The 14,667-nt window shown below is 33.8% G+C and overlaps 1 protein-coding gene across 1 annotated transcript in view; it reads right to left on the bottom strand.

The window, feature by feature from the left end:
• LOC122271044 (uncharacterized) overlaps positions 1-14,667 on the bottom strand; it is a 60,575-nt gene that overhangs the window by 14,114 nt on the left and 31,794 nt on the right. The window contains exons 4-5 of the mRNA XM_043050842.3: positions 13,376-13,462; positions 7,312-7,519 (exon numbers count right to left, since the gene is read on the bottom strand). Coding sequence (XP_042906776.2) covers positions 7,312-7,519; positions 13,376-13,462 — 295 coding nt within the window. The remainder of the gene's footprint in view (positions 1-7,311; positions 7,520-13,375; positions 13,463-14,667) is intronic.

Here is a 14,667-nt window from a genome sequence, read left to right as displayed (position 1 = left end):
GTACGCAATCAAGTTGTAATAAGCTTCTGCGGATAGATAAAGGGACATGATCGATGATAGTTAAAAAATTAGAGCAATTTTACCTTAATTACATTGCACCAGAAATTATTTTAAACATTAGGAAAAAAACTAACATGCAGAGTTTTGAAGTATTATACATACGTAAACTAACATAAATTGAAGTTTTCTTTACTTTCTTTCTTGTTTTTAACATAAGGGCATTTTACAGCATTTTCCTAGCATTTTATAAGAAATTACTGATGTAAGAATCATCATTTTTATATAAAATGGAAATACGTATATAATTAATGTTCAAAAATTTGTGTTAGAAATTTTTTTTAATAATTATCCCATTACCGTCCAGTGTCAAATAGTATAGTAAGCCTAAACAGTTCACTTATTGTAAACATTGTTTACTACTTCTATATATTATAAATATTAAATATGACAAATAATAAAAACGCTGGCTTATGCGGCGGTTTTCATTTGAACCAGTTCTAAATTATAAACTAAGATTCTATGAGAAATTACCCATATTTATCTATAATACGAAATGATATTAATTTATTTTCCGTAGTTAAATAAGTTATTATTGTTAGTAGTATTATTTACTAGTCGAAATATAAAATTTTAATTATCTTATGATGAGAATCTTATATTATTATGATGATATATTATATCTTATTATGATGAGAATTTTATCTTATATCTTATTTTGTGATGAAATAGGAATTCCGTTTTAGAATATTATATCAGCTGCTACAGATGGTGCTCCAGCTATGACGGGGTGTCAAAAAGGCTTCATATTGTACTTAAAAAAGAAAATTTCTGATGTGCTTGCTATACATTGCGTTATACATCGACAGCATTTAGTTGCTAGAAATTTAAGTGAACGACTATTTCAATCATTGTAACATGTCATCAGAGCAGTCAGTAAAATCCGAAATAACTCTTTAAATGACAGATTATTTAATCAGCTTTGTGTTGATAATGATGAAGATTTCAACAGATTGATCTTTCACACAGAAGTGCGTTGGCTATCAAAAGGTAATTGTCTGACTCGTATTTACAATCTGCTTGACTCTGTCATAGAGTTCTTGGAAAACAAAGACGCAGAATTGTGCGAAAACCTCATCACATCAAAGAATGATATCGCATACCTGACAGACCTTTATACACTGCTTAATGATATGAATCTCCAACTTCAAGGCGGTGACTTGAACTTAATAAAAACAAATAATGTCGTCGCTGCTTTCGTAGCTAAGTTGCTCTTACACAAAAAGAATATTGGCAGACGTGAGTTCCATAATTTTCCCAATTTATCAGTATCCTACAACAACGACGAATTGCTCGTCTACTGCCAACATTTGGGGAATCTTCACAGTGATTTCATTGAAAGATTCCAGGACATTTTGAAATTGGAAATACCAGACTGGGTGTTAGATCCTTTTTCAAATTTCAACATAGCAATATCACCCCAGTTGGACGAAGAACTTATAGAACTCACCACGAACGAGGAAATAAAAATCAAATACAAAAATGGCTACCAACAAAAGTCAATTCCGCAGTTGTACCCTGGATTGTGGTCTATCGTTGAAAGATTTTTGATAGCATTCCCATATTTGTGTGAACGTGGATTTAGCGCTGTGAAAACGCTGCAAACCAAACGCGGCGACTTACGACTGTTTTGGGGTAAAATCGAACCTGATATCAACAAACTTATTAAATATCATCAAATTCATCCATCTCATTAGATTAGTATAAAAAACGAAAACTGATTACATATTTATATTGTTTCTTGTAATTTGATTAAAATATATTATTATTATTATAAAGTTGGGTTTTATTTGCTCTCACTGGTAAAAATTTCTAGTTTAGAATGTAAGTTTAAACTTCAGAACCGACTAATATGTATAACTAAATTAATTAAAGTAATGAAATTGTGGTTTTTAAGTCTTAGGGGTGCAAAAAAATGGGGGGCGCTGAAAAATAATTGATTTTCAAAGGGGGCGGTAAAAGAAATAAGTTTGATAATCACTGCTCTAAGCAGTCATTCACCCTAGCCCCTTCACTGCTTTTTACTCCAGAGTCTCAGTCGTCCTAGGGCTCAATACAGATGAAGAATTTGGGACAGGTACTTCGTAGATGCCTTAAGTTCTACGGTAGGAAGGGGTGACCACTAAATCGAAATTGTTAGATTCATTGTTTTCGCATCTTTTTTGCAATTCTGTAAAAGTATATTCACTCAAACAAAGCTCAACGATCCTAAGAGCTTTATTCAGAGAAAAAAGACTTTTATCTAAATTATTTCATTCTTGGAATATATCCCAGTAGAATAAAACATTACATTTAATTTGTGCTTCTTGCGTCAAAACAAATTGTTGAATTTTCACACAAGTAGACTTGAATGACTAAAAAATGTTGCATGCATTTAATTTGTACTTATTTATTTTTATAGAGTCCCTATCCTTGAAATTAGTTGAACGTTGAATCCGAATTCATAGTAGATCTATGTTTATTGTGAAAGCTGTAAATATTTTATTAAGACATTTTGCGATTTAATTTTAAAAAATTATAAATAGATGGCGCTACGAGCAATGATGACCAAAGTGAATAGTTCTAGCGTTATGAAAGGAGGAATGATTAAAGAATAAAACCATCAATAGCATTTTTTTTTCTTTTTATTTTACTATATTTTTTTGTAACTATTCTTTTAAAAAAATAGTCTTTCTGATGGCTTCGAGTTTCCCTTTTCAAGTTAGTCCCTTTCATTTGTTTTTCTTTTCTTTTTTTTTTTTTTTTTTTGCACGGAAGTTGCCATGACTTGGCAAATAGTCTGCCACACATCACGATAAGGAAATCTCCTCACAATCGAAATCACAAAAGAAGAGAAAATCTACTGGGACTATTATATTTCCAGCCCGATACGACAGGACCTTTAGCGTTTCACCAAAAAGTAAACTTCTCACTAGTTCATATTGAACTTTCTGGACAAGTTTTCGGAGTCTGAATAATACACAACATGAAATGGGGTGAAGTCTGTTAACGGGGCCGCAGAGAAAGGAGGAGCGATTAAATTTCAAAGTGGGCGTTTCTACTAATCGTAGAAAATAACCTCACTACTTGAGGGAAGGGAGATAAATATGTATAAGCTGTTGCTTGATTTGACAAGACAGCTGAAAGTTTTGCCTTTAACCCTTTCGTGCCAACTGTCACAAATACTTGTGCCAGCATACCGTATCAATCAGGGTAAAAAGATAAAATTGGCAACCAAAGTTCTTTAGCAGTTAATTTGTGGGCGGGGTTATAATTGTTTGATTTATTTAATTCACCATTACTTTAGTTCAAAATGAAATTATCCAGTTATACTTTGAACTATAATACAGGAAACCAAATTTGTCACTGCTAACTTTTTTAAAATACCTAATTATCTAATTCATCACACCTAGTCACATCGATGACATACACTGCCATTATCATTAAAAGGAATATTAATCATAAACTTTTTGATTACCTTAACTTCAATTTTTTAGAAGCAACGACCCTTAAGCTATTTTTCTCCCCATCCCAATCTATTGTCATTTCTAGTGTCTACGTCCCCCCCCCCCCCAAAGCCTCGGCTACCTTTATCAGCGACCTCAGAAATCTAATTTCTTACGGTTGGATTATTTTTCTGGCTCGTGACTTCAACGCTAAACACAGCACATGGAACAACAATGATAGAAACCGCCTGGGCATCTCTCTATTTCATTTCATCAACTTAGAGAAATTAATTGTACACTCCCCCCCCACACCAATACCAGGATCTCGAACTTATCAGCTAATACGATCGATTTCGCCCTTTCTAGAAATTTAAATTACCTCATCAATACTAGTACCTTAAATGAACTCTGTTCTGATCATTTACCTGTTGAGTTTAGTATCAATATTAATGTCCCCAAGAATCTTAATAATAAAATCAATAAAATCAACTGGAATAAATTTAATTGCATTCTAGCTAATTCCCCCCTAGTTTGCTCCCCAGTCGAGACCCCAACCCAATTAGATCAATTTGTTGACAGCTTCACTAATTCTATTAACCAGGCTGAAGAAGAGGCTTCCGTTTTTGTGGAGGCAAACAATTACTGCAATGCACTCCCCCCCCCATATCAGGAATCTTATTAGAGATAGAAACAATATCAGGAGGTTGTGGCAACAGTCCCGTGACCCAAATGACAAAGCTCGACTGAATCAGATCAACGCTAAAATTAGGAGAGATTTTCGAGCACACAAGCAATCCTCCTACACCAAGTATATCAAAGACCTTTCTGTCCAAAATAATTCAATTTGGAAAGTGGTCAACAAATTTGAGGCTAAATCCTCAAGCAGCCCTGAAACATAATAATTCTGTCACCTTCGATGACAATATGAAAGCCAACATCATTGCTGACAGTCTTGAATTGCAGTTTACCAACGACCTTGCCGGAAATGATTCTACAAACTTAGAGGTTGGAAGAGGTATTAATAAGGTATTCTTTCCTGCAACTCTGCCCCTTTACACCCACACCCCGGTCCCTCTTAGTGATGTAATTAACTCCATTAAGAAACTTAAGAATAATAAGGGACCCCCATTAATAATAGACTTATCAAAGCACTCCCTCTTAACTACATTCACTATTTAACATGCATTATTGACTCAGCTCTACTCTTATCATACTTCCCCACTGATTAGAAGATAGCAGTCATTAAACCTATCCTAAAGCCAGGAAAAAACCCCAACAAAACGAGATAGCTATCGACCCATCAGTTTACTCTCCTCACTGAGCAAAATTGCTGAGGACATCATCTTGTGCAGAATGAGAGACTTATGCGATGATAACCACATTATTATCGATAAGCAATTTGGCTTTCGCCCTAAACATTCCGCACAATACCAACTCATCAGGCTCGTTGAATACATACACGTAGGATGGCTACACAACAAACATACAGTGCCGTCTTTCTCGACTTGACTAAAGCCTTCGACAAGGTATGGATCGATGCACTTATCCATAAATTAATTAAATACAATTTCCCTAGATCACTTATTCTAATTATACGATCCTACCTAACACACAGAAAGTTCATGGTCAACTGCAACACATTTTTCTCCACCCTAAGACCCATTAATAGCGGTGTTCCCCAGGGGATCAAACTGGAACCCCTCCTATTTTTAATTTTTATTAATGATATCCCTAGAGATCCTGGTATTCTGGCTGCACTGTACGCTAACGATACAGCCATTGCGACACAAAGCAAGTATATCAGTGATATCAACAGGAATATTATTTATCATCTCCTCACCATCATTGACTACTTCCAAAATTGGAAACTTGCCCTCAATATCGACAAAACTCAGGCGGTGCTATTCACCAGAAAAAGGACCTACAAGAAGGATGTTATCATTGATAACAACTTCTCTTTCAAATGGGAAACGAAGGCCACGTACTTAGGTGTCATTATGGATAAAACCCTGACATTCAAATATCATTTTAAAAACATTAAGAGTAAATTCATAACTGCAAAATGTGCACTTTATCCTATACTAAATAAGAACTCTCCTCTCAGCACTAATAACAGGATTCTAATTTTTAAAATGTTTCTCACCCCCCCTATTAACACATGCAGCACCCGCCTTCGGGGGGGGGGCTGCAAAGACAAATCTTAAACTCTTACAGAGTGCTTATAACTAAACCCTCCGCAATATCACAAATTCCCTCAGGTATTTCAGGAATAAAAATATCCGTAATGACATCTGTGCGCCAAGCCTTCTTGACTTATACAGGAACAGTTCTCTTAACTATTTTCTAAAGAGCACTGGACACTTCAATCCCCTTATTTGGTCTTCCTCTAACTACGACCCAGATCACCCTAAGCGCAGGAGACGGCCTAAGGCAAGTCTCCATTACTATAATAATCTCCAAGACATCGTTTGAGTCGTATTGCTGATTTTTCTATCCCCCTGACTGGGCCCTCATCTCCTCTATCATCATTACCCTTTTCCACCTTCTTGGGTTGGCCCAATCCTTCGCGGAATTACTGCGGCTCATTTTGATTCAATTTACAAATTCAACTACTAACAATGCTAATCACTAACTGCTTATTTGTCAATAATTTTAAATAAAAAATAAATAATTAATTATAATAAATAATTTAATTCTTTTTTTTTTCCTTTCATTGTTCATGTTATTACCTGTCTGTGTTATCCCTGTTCTATCTTCTTTTCTACAATATTATTTAACTACTAACATTAAGTTTACTAACCCAAATAATTTTAATATCAATGGCCTTTGATTCAATTTGTAATCATATAATTTACGGAGGTGGCCTTTTGGCCAGGTACTCCGGTGCACCCATTATTAGTTTCCGCATTGATTGTATATATGATTAAACTAACAATAATTAAAGTAAAAGCAAGGTAGGTCTGTCAAATTAGCACTGCTTACATTTAAGTTACCGTTTTTTATTTATTTACACACTGATTTTGATTTAGTACGAATGCTTTTATGGATCACCCGTCACCAAGGGGTTAAACAAGATAGCTTTTGATTTTCTGTATTTCTATTTAATAAATTTGCTATTGATTTTATGACAGTCTCAAGATATATCACTACATTAATTTTCAAATATGTTTTTAAACCCAATATTTCAACAACAAAAAAAATGGCTGTTCAATAGAAAACAAAAATAAAATTTACTGAATTTTAAAAAGGCACTGATGGTAAGAAAAATAGTAACACAACAAATGGGGTTATGTTTTTATCAAACCTGATGATTAATTAATATAAATACAGCGATTGTAGACAGTATTTTTGCTTATGTTACAAATGTTTAAAATGTATATATTGCACATGACTTAATAAACATTTGGTCTTACTATGAAATAGATTTTATAATTAAGAAAAAAAATTGAATTCGCTTAAAAAAAAGTGAGATATGACGAAATATGCAAAAACTAAAATAAATAAACCTCTTCGAACCTTAAGATTGAGGACCGATTATGAAGATCCAGAAATAAGATCGAAAGTTATTCCGGGTGATCCTTTAATTTATCCATTTATTTGTACAGCTTTGTGAAATAAAAGTAAAAATATATTTGAGCCTGTTTGTTAAATTTTTTTTTTCAGTCACCCAGCTAGCTATTTGAAAAGAAAAAAAAAATTCAGGAACGAAGTCCGACTAGAAAAAATATATTGATTTACCTATTAATAGGCCGAGTTTTTTTTTTTTTTAATTCAGCTTTGCAAAGAAAAGCAAAAATAAATTCATCTGTAAACTAATTTAAAAACTTACTTATCGCTGCATACTGCTGTTGTTGAGGCTGAGCGGCGCCAACAACAGTTATTGGCTGAACTGCAGGAGCAGCTGGTATTGGAAGTGTTGCAGTTTTAACTGTCGATACTTGCTGCGGTGGTGCAACGGCTACCTGCTGTTGCTGTAAAGGAGCAGATTTAGTTCTCGATGAAATTTGTCCAGGTGGAGTAGGCGATTTTTCGCATTCCTAGAAAATAAGAAACTGTCAGTTTTAATCCATAAAGTGATTTTTTTTTTAATGAAACGAAATAGGATTTTCAATTTTAACCAACAGGATGCTGGAAAATTGAAGTCCATACTAAATGGTTTCAAAAATGTTGAAGAAAAAAAAAATTTTTTTTGCGGGCCAACCTATTAAATTATTTAATTATGGTCTCACAGTTAACTAATCTTAAGGACACGGTTCCCTGTAGAACACCGTAGTCAAGTATCTCTGGCTGCAGTGAGTAAGCAGATTGGTGACCAATTTGATCAGCCTGCGAAGGGACCGAAGGAGCTCGTTAATGGTCCTCTTAAAACTGTTCTACCATAAATTACTCAACTTCACACGCAGGTTGTCCAGCAACCAAAGCAGGGGAGTCAAAAGGCAAGGTCAAGTCGAGGCAAGGAATCAAAATTGCGATGGCATGTCTTCGGATCATCCTCCGGGATGTTTCCCAAACCGACGCCAACAGAAAGGTAAAAGTTTTCTAACTTTCATTTTAAGCATAACATAATCTAGCAACATCAAATACTGTGTTTCAATATCCCGTAGGGAGCAAAACACTAGGAAATACTCAGTCTAGAATAGGTAACAAAAGGGCAATTCCATATGTGACGGAATGACATTTTGACTTGCAAAATAACAATTAATTGAAGTTTCTATGTATCTAATTTCAAATAAAAAAAAGTTTTTCTCATGCATATCATTATTATTGGCATAATACGCTTCATAAACTAAAAAAACAGGATTTTCTATCTTTTTTACTTTTAATTTTACTAACTTTTTATTTGCGTGACGGAATGACATTTTAGCAACCAAGCTTTTGGCATGCCGCTTAGAACTGGTAGTTTCTGCGAATTTTGCAGCTATTATTTTTCTGAACTATTTTATACTTTTAGTATAATGTGTAAGCAATGCAAAATGTGAATTTGGAAAATTAACCTCAGGTTGGGTTATTAACATCTATTTACTGTGACGGAATGACAAAAAGTTTAGTAGAAGAAAGCTTTCATTTAAAAAATGTTTTAATAATATGTAAATGATAAGCAGAATGTAACAGATAAACAGGATTAATATTTATGTAAAAATTTCAACAGTTTGAAAATTAGGTTGTCTCTGAAGAGGTTTTATATCTAACTTGCCAATGTCACATCTTATCTTCGTTCTCAGGAAATTTATGCATTATTAAGACATGTGACGGAATGACGTAAAAGAAGTTACTTTTATTTTATATATTAAACTTAAAATTTTTAAATTTTGTTCTATATGCATATTTTTATCAAAATATTGCAAAAGAAAGATACATTTCTTTTATTTTATAAGTATTTTTCAAGAAAACAATTTGAGCACAAATGTGAACAATTCACTTGTCAGCCATGTGATTACTTTAAAATGCTGCCAGATTCAAAAAATTTAAAATTATCAAAAATGAAATGGCAATATGTAGACTTTGGCTATTTTTGAACATATTTTTAAAATTAAAATATGCAATTCATAAAAAAAAAATTCACTTAAAAGTTGACACTTCCGTGGAATTGCCCAAAACCCAACCTTAATGTATGGTTGACTGAACGTAAACAATAACAAGCTGCCTAAAATCGGAAGAAATTTAGAAACTTCCGGTGTATCTCTTCGCTTATACTAAGCTTAACACAACTCTTAATTTTACTTGTCTTGCCCGTCAGGCCACAACTACACACTAAATTTGCAAATATTAGACAGATTTTGCTATTTTATAAAAAGTTTAGCATGACATATCTGAACATGACATATCTAGTGTCCTAGTGTTTTGATTTTATTGGGCACCTGGGCCGCGAAGCGGCCCCTATCCCATTCATCTGGAATTTTATAACAGTTTTGGTTGAGCAATGAGGTGAGCAGGCAATGGAGTTGCTTTTATGAATGTTTCAAGCTCTTTGCTTGAATAACTAAAAAGGAATCAAAAATAAATTGAGCAGCTTGCTCTAAACTGTGTTTGTTTGATTTTGGAGTTGTTCAGAATTGTATCAGCATGAGTAAACGTTATTTTCAGAAAAGTTGATGAAATTATTTGTTTTGATAGTTATGATATGAGGCGTCGGAGGTGAAATGTGCAGCTATTGGTCTGTAGTTTTTATCTTTGATATAATTTTCAAATTTAAAGATTTCATTAAAATTTGCTGTTTTACATTCTATGGCTTTATCGAAAAAATCTGCGTTTAGCTTGTATATATGCTGTGATAGAGTTGGTATTTTGAGATCTGCATGTATATTGGTATTCCGGATGAACCATCTTGCACAGGTTATTTTTCTAAGGATCTTGTTTTGGCATTGGTTTAATTTCTTCAGTAGATGTTGAGGTATCGTTGTCCAGGCAGGTGAGGCATAGGTAAGTATTGGGCGGATCATTGCTGTATATAGTAGCTTCTTTAGTTTAAGTGACATATTCTGATTATATATTAATGGTTGTATGGCTATTATTGCTGCATTTGCTTTATCTATTGTGCTTTTGATGCGATCATTCCAGGTGAGTTTGCTATTGATTATAAGGCCAAGATAATTTGCTTTTTTAACTATTGGTATTGGTATGTTGAACATTTTTGGTTGAAGTTGTGGAAGTATTTTAATTCTTCTTTTTTGTATAATTAATATTTGTGATTTTCCTGACATATCTGAAAAAAGTTGTGAATTATATAAACCTACGAATTGTTTAGAAATAGTGGTGGATAAAATCCTAGTAAATTGAATTTATTAAACCAAGAATCACAATAATTAAGTAAATTTTGAATAAATTTTCTGCAATTTCATAAAAGAATGTAAATTTTATAGTTCTATATCATGTTATACGCTGTCAGCCAGCTGTTTTTCGCGGCCTAATTGTAATTTCAGTGTCAGCCACCGGTGGTTGACGCGGCCTAAATGTAATTTCAGTGTCAGCCACCGGTGGCTGGCGCGGCCTAAATGGAAAGTCCAGTGTCAGCCACCAATGGCTGACGCGACGTTCAACGTGTTAAGAGGCGATGTGTGAACAAGCTTGATATTCAGGGTTGTTTTATTGTTGTGAATTGTTCAAATTTACGCGGAATTATACCATTCGAATGAGTTTTTTGAAATTTATAAATTTTATGATCCTAAGAAAAATGTTTAAGAAAATTTATATCTCAACATAAATAAAGTATCGGGTATACTACGTTTTGAATGTCATCCTTTATTTGGCTATAATCGTGTAAAATATCTCTGCTTGTTATTTTTTGGGTAGCATCATAGAATACTTGTGGGGTCTTTTCCAAATTCATTTATTATTTGTTTCGTTAAAGGTAGCCCAGAAGTCTTACGATAATTTTTAACCCCCAGCGTGATTCGTGCGCAGCTTAACGCGGTCATCGGTCCAGTAGTCGGTACTAGTAGTTAGTTAATCAGTACTAGTAGTTAAACAGTGTGAAAAAAGGAGCAGTATTATAAAATATTTTAAATTTCTGCTGTTGGGTCTTATTTCCAATAACGCCATGCCGTGACTCAATAGCCAAGTGTCTAGCTTCTGATTGGAGGTCTTATAATTCCGCAAACTTAGACCCAGACAGTTCATTTTCACGTGTCTGAGTGGGGATTACTCCTCAAGATCTAGCTGCAAGCTAAACCATGTCCAGGAGGTCGTAAATCCTTAAAAAGTCATATACAATAAGCTTATTTAAGTACTTTAAAGAGTCGCCTCGATTTATTAGAGGAAATTTTCTAATATAAGAAAAATATTATATTTTTCGATATTTTGGAGAAAGTCGTGGTCGTTCAGGGGACACAGCACTCGCCTCCCAATGAACTGACCCGTGTTCAAACCTCAGCGTTAGTGGGTCGATGCGATTTCCGCACCTGACTCGCATGGACAACAGTGCTGATGTAAAATATCCTCAATAGTTGACGGATCATGGATTAGAGTTCCCTTGACGTCAAGCTAATCATAGGAGTTTACGTAATTTCTCCTCTCTTTGTAACGCAAATGCGGGTGTGTCTCATCAAAAAGTTCTCCATGAAGGCAAATTTCTCCGAATATTTGATATAGGAGTTCTTTTGTTAGCTGGGTTGGGTTCAAAATGACTAGGTAACGGAGTTGAACATTGATAGTCGTGAACTCAAAAATTAGGTCGGCTGTTCAACGACGTCGATAAAATAAAATAAAACTTTGGGTCGTTTAGAGAAGTTATTTATTTATTTATTTACTACTATTATTATTATTTGACAAGTCTTAAGCTTATAGCAACCGTGAGAGGGAAAATTCCGTGTCGATTCTTGTAAAATGCCAATTTCGGTTAAAATTAGTTCTTTAGTGAATAAGATGACAGTAAAAGAATAAACTAACAAGAGAAAGAAAACAATTTAAGTAATTAGCAAACGATTTTATGACTATGAAAAGAAAACTGGTTCTTAGAAGCCATAAATGCAGCCAAAAAGTGATGATTGAATCCTCAATCGTACGTGAAGTTTAACCTTTTCACGCCGACTGTCACAAATACGTGCCAGCATAAAACCGTATCAATCAGGGTAAAAAGATAAAACTGGTAATCAAAGTAGTTCTTTTGCAGTTTATTTGTGGGAGGAGTTATAATTGTTTGATTTATTTAATTCACCATTACTTTGTTCAAAATAAAACTATTTAGTTATACTTTGAATTAACATTGATTATATATATGATTAAACTAACAATAATTAAAGTAAAAGCAAAGTAAGTCTGTCAAATTCGCAACGCCTACATTTAAGTTACCGTTTTTTATTTAATTACAACTTGATTCTGATTTTGTACGAATGTTTTTATGAATCACCCGTCCCCAAGGGGTTAACAGACAAGCTATGGCGAACTCTGTCAAGTTCATCACAATCATCTGTTTAAGTTGATATCAATAATCAATATCAACATTTTCCAAAACATTTAAATTGTAACTTTTTAAATCAACCACCTGACTGAGTGGGCCACCAAAGTGTTGGCAACTTTACACTGTATTGTTGATCTACTTACACTATAATCGCTGTACTCTTTTTTTTTGTGGTTAGCCATCTATTTCAAGGCTTCAACCTATTCCAACAGATTAGCTTCTCATGAAATTAGCGTTCTTTATCTCTAACCAATAAGCACCGAAATTCACAATTTAGTATTAATTCGAGTTAATTACACTAGGGAACAAATTTTATGTTGCATTTACACAAATACTTTCTACCTACTTTAAAACCTAATTCGGTGTGGGGATTTCAAGTTTGAAATTTGCTTTGTTCCGAAAGCTATAGATTTTTTTTTCATAATGACATTTTTGGTTTAGTTTATTTCAGTCTGAATGTACAAGTTTATCTACACGTAAATTTTTTTTTCATGATGCCATTTTTGGTTTTGTTCATTTTTGTTTGAATGTACAAGTTTATCTACACGTACATTCAGTAGTACATTCAGCATACATTATATAGCACGTGTAGGTTTATATGCATGCATATACATACATTCGTCTGCCCCTTAAAATAACTCTTAGTACAAAAAATATGTGATCGCTCCTTTCGCATCATATAAAAAATGCATCACCGCCTTCTACCTACCACACCCTACGTAGCATAGAAGTGGGGACATTCAATATTCCCACGAGTGAATTTCAAAAAATATTGGTGAGGAATCTATCATTAAATTGCATAAAAAAGTTGTATAAAATGTAGGGAGAAACTGACTGCAGACTTGTAATCGGTGACTTGAAAATATCTCAGATTCGGTCAAAAACCAATCAACAGTGTTTTTATTATTTATGTACTATACAGCATACACATGTAAAAGCATAAATAAATAATCAAACATTAAACATGCAATATCATTGCGCAAATAAATATCTTTACCTTATATGCTCCAAGAACTTCTGCAGATACATTTTTAGGAGGTAAACCAGTTTTTTCTATGACACAATCCTTGATATAAAATACTTCCTGTAAGAATATAAGAATTTTTTTTAAAAAATGTTATGATCTTTAAATTGTAATATCATCAAGCAAAATGGTTGTTGTCTAATTTTTTTCCCGTCTATGTTCTTTGGCTTCAATTGTTTCAGCCTCGGAAAGTTTAGGCCTAGGCATCGTTTTCCCTTTTCACGCTTCAACTTTAACCTTTGGGACCGTGTCAATCAGTTTGGGACCCTCTTTATTTTTGATATTCACCTGAATTGGTATTTAAAACGATCCGGCTTGAGCTGTAGGTTAGGATTTCTAATTCTTAACTGAAACAATAAAAACAAAAATATCGTTCAAATGATGAAGAAGTTCTCTTTTATTCACAACCCAAGAAGTATTTATGGGATCTCTCTGGTCCTATATCTCAAAAATAAACTCACCCACTTAATGCATAACAAAATTGGAAGTGAAAAAAGAAGGATTCTAAAGAAATTATCAAACAGCAGTGGTCGCCATAGCAACGCATTCAATGACGACGCATGCGCACTGTTTACTATTACTCTTGAACACAGTTGAAAGGTGGGATGACGTCCAAATAAGGAGCGCACGCCATCAAACCAAACCAAGACCCATTTTGCCAGTGGGTAAAATGGATTCATGAATGTGTCAGCTCTATAAACGTGTGTGACGTATGGGTATGGGAGAAGTGGAATTCTTGGTCATTGTTGGCGTCACCGGAAAACAAGAACGATCACACCCCTGCCTTAATGGCCTACAACAACAACAATTCACACATTTTGTGCTGTGTTCATTTTGTTAAGCAAGCATTTCGAGCTGTGTCCTGTAAAAACAGCTTACGACGATGTAGTTTTTATCATGTTTTTAAACATTTTTTTAAATAGAACTTCTGAAATTTCTTAAAATTTTATAGAAGTTGCAACTGTTAATTCACGAGAATCTCAGGTTTTATTGTTCTCGAAAGCAAGCGAGAAACGAAACAGTGTCACCACCAGTTTTTTTTTCTCTTTTTATTTAGTAACTTTCAACCTTTTGCAATACTAAAATTTAAAATATATATTTTTTAGTTTCTCAGTCAGCAATGCCAACTGCATCGCAAAAGATTTTTACAGTGGTGGAAGATGGAAACTAAAGCATGCAGCATTTTGTTTAATTTCGCCAACTTTAAAAGCTGTACCACTAAAGAGACCGAAAGTTCAAAAATGCCAACTGTTCCGGATTTGAAA

The sequence above is a fragment of the Parasteatoda tepidariorum genome, chromosome 4 (assembly GCF_982258835.1).
Source record: "Parasteatoda tepidariorum strain Cologne lab strain chromosome 4, Ptep-v5.0, whole genome shotgun sequence".
NCBI classification, from domain to species: Eukaryota; Metazoa; Arthropoda; class Arachnida; order Araneae; family Theridiidae; genus Parasteatoda; species Parasteatoda tepidariorum.
The sequence above is the reverse complement of the archived record's forward strand: the minus strand, read 5'-3'. Positions and strand labels throughout refer to the sequence as shown.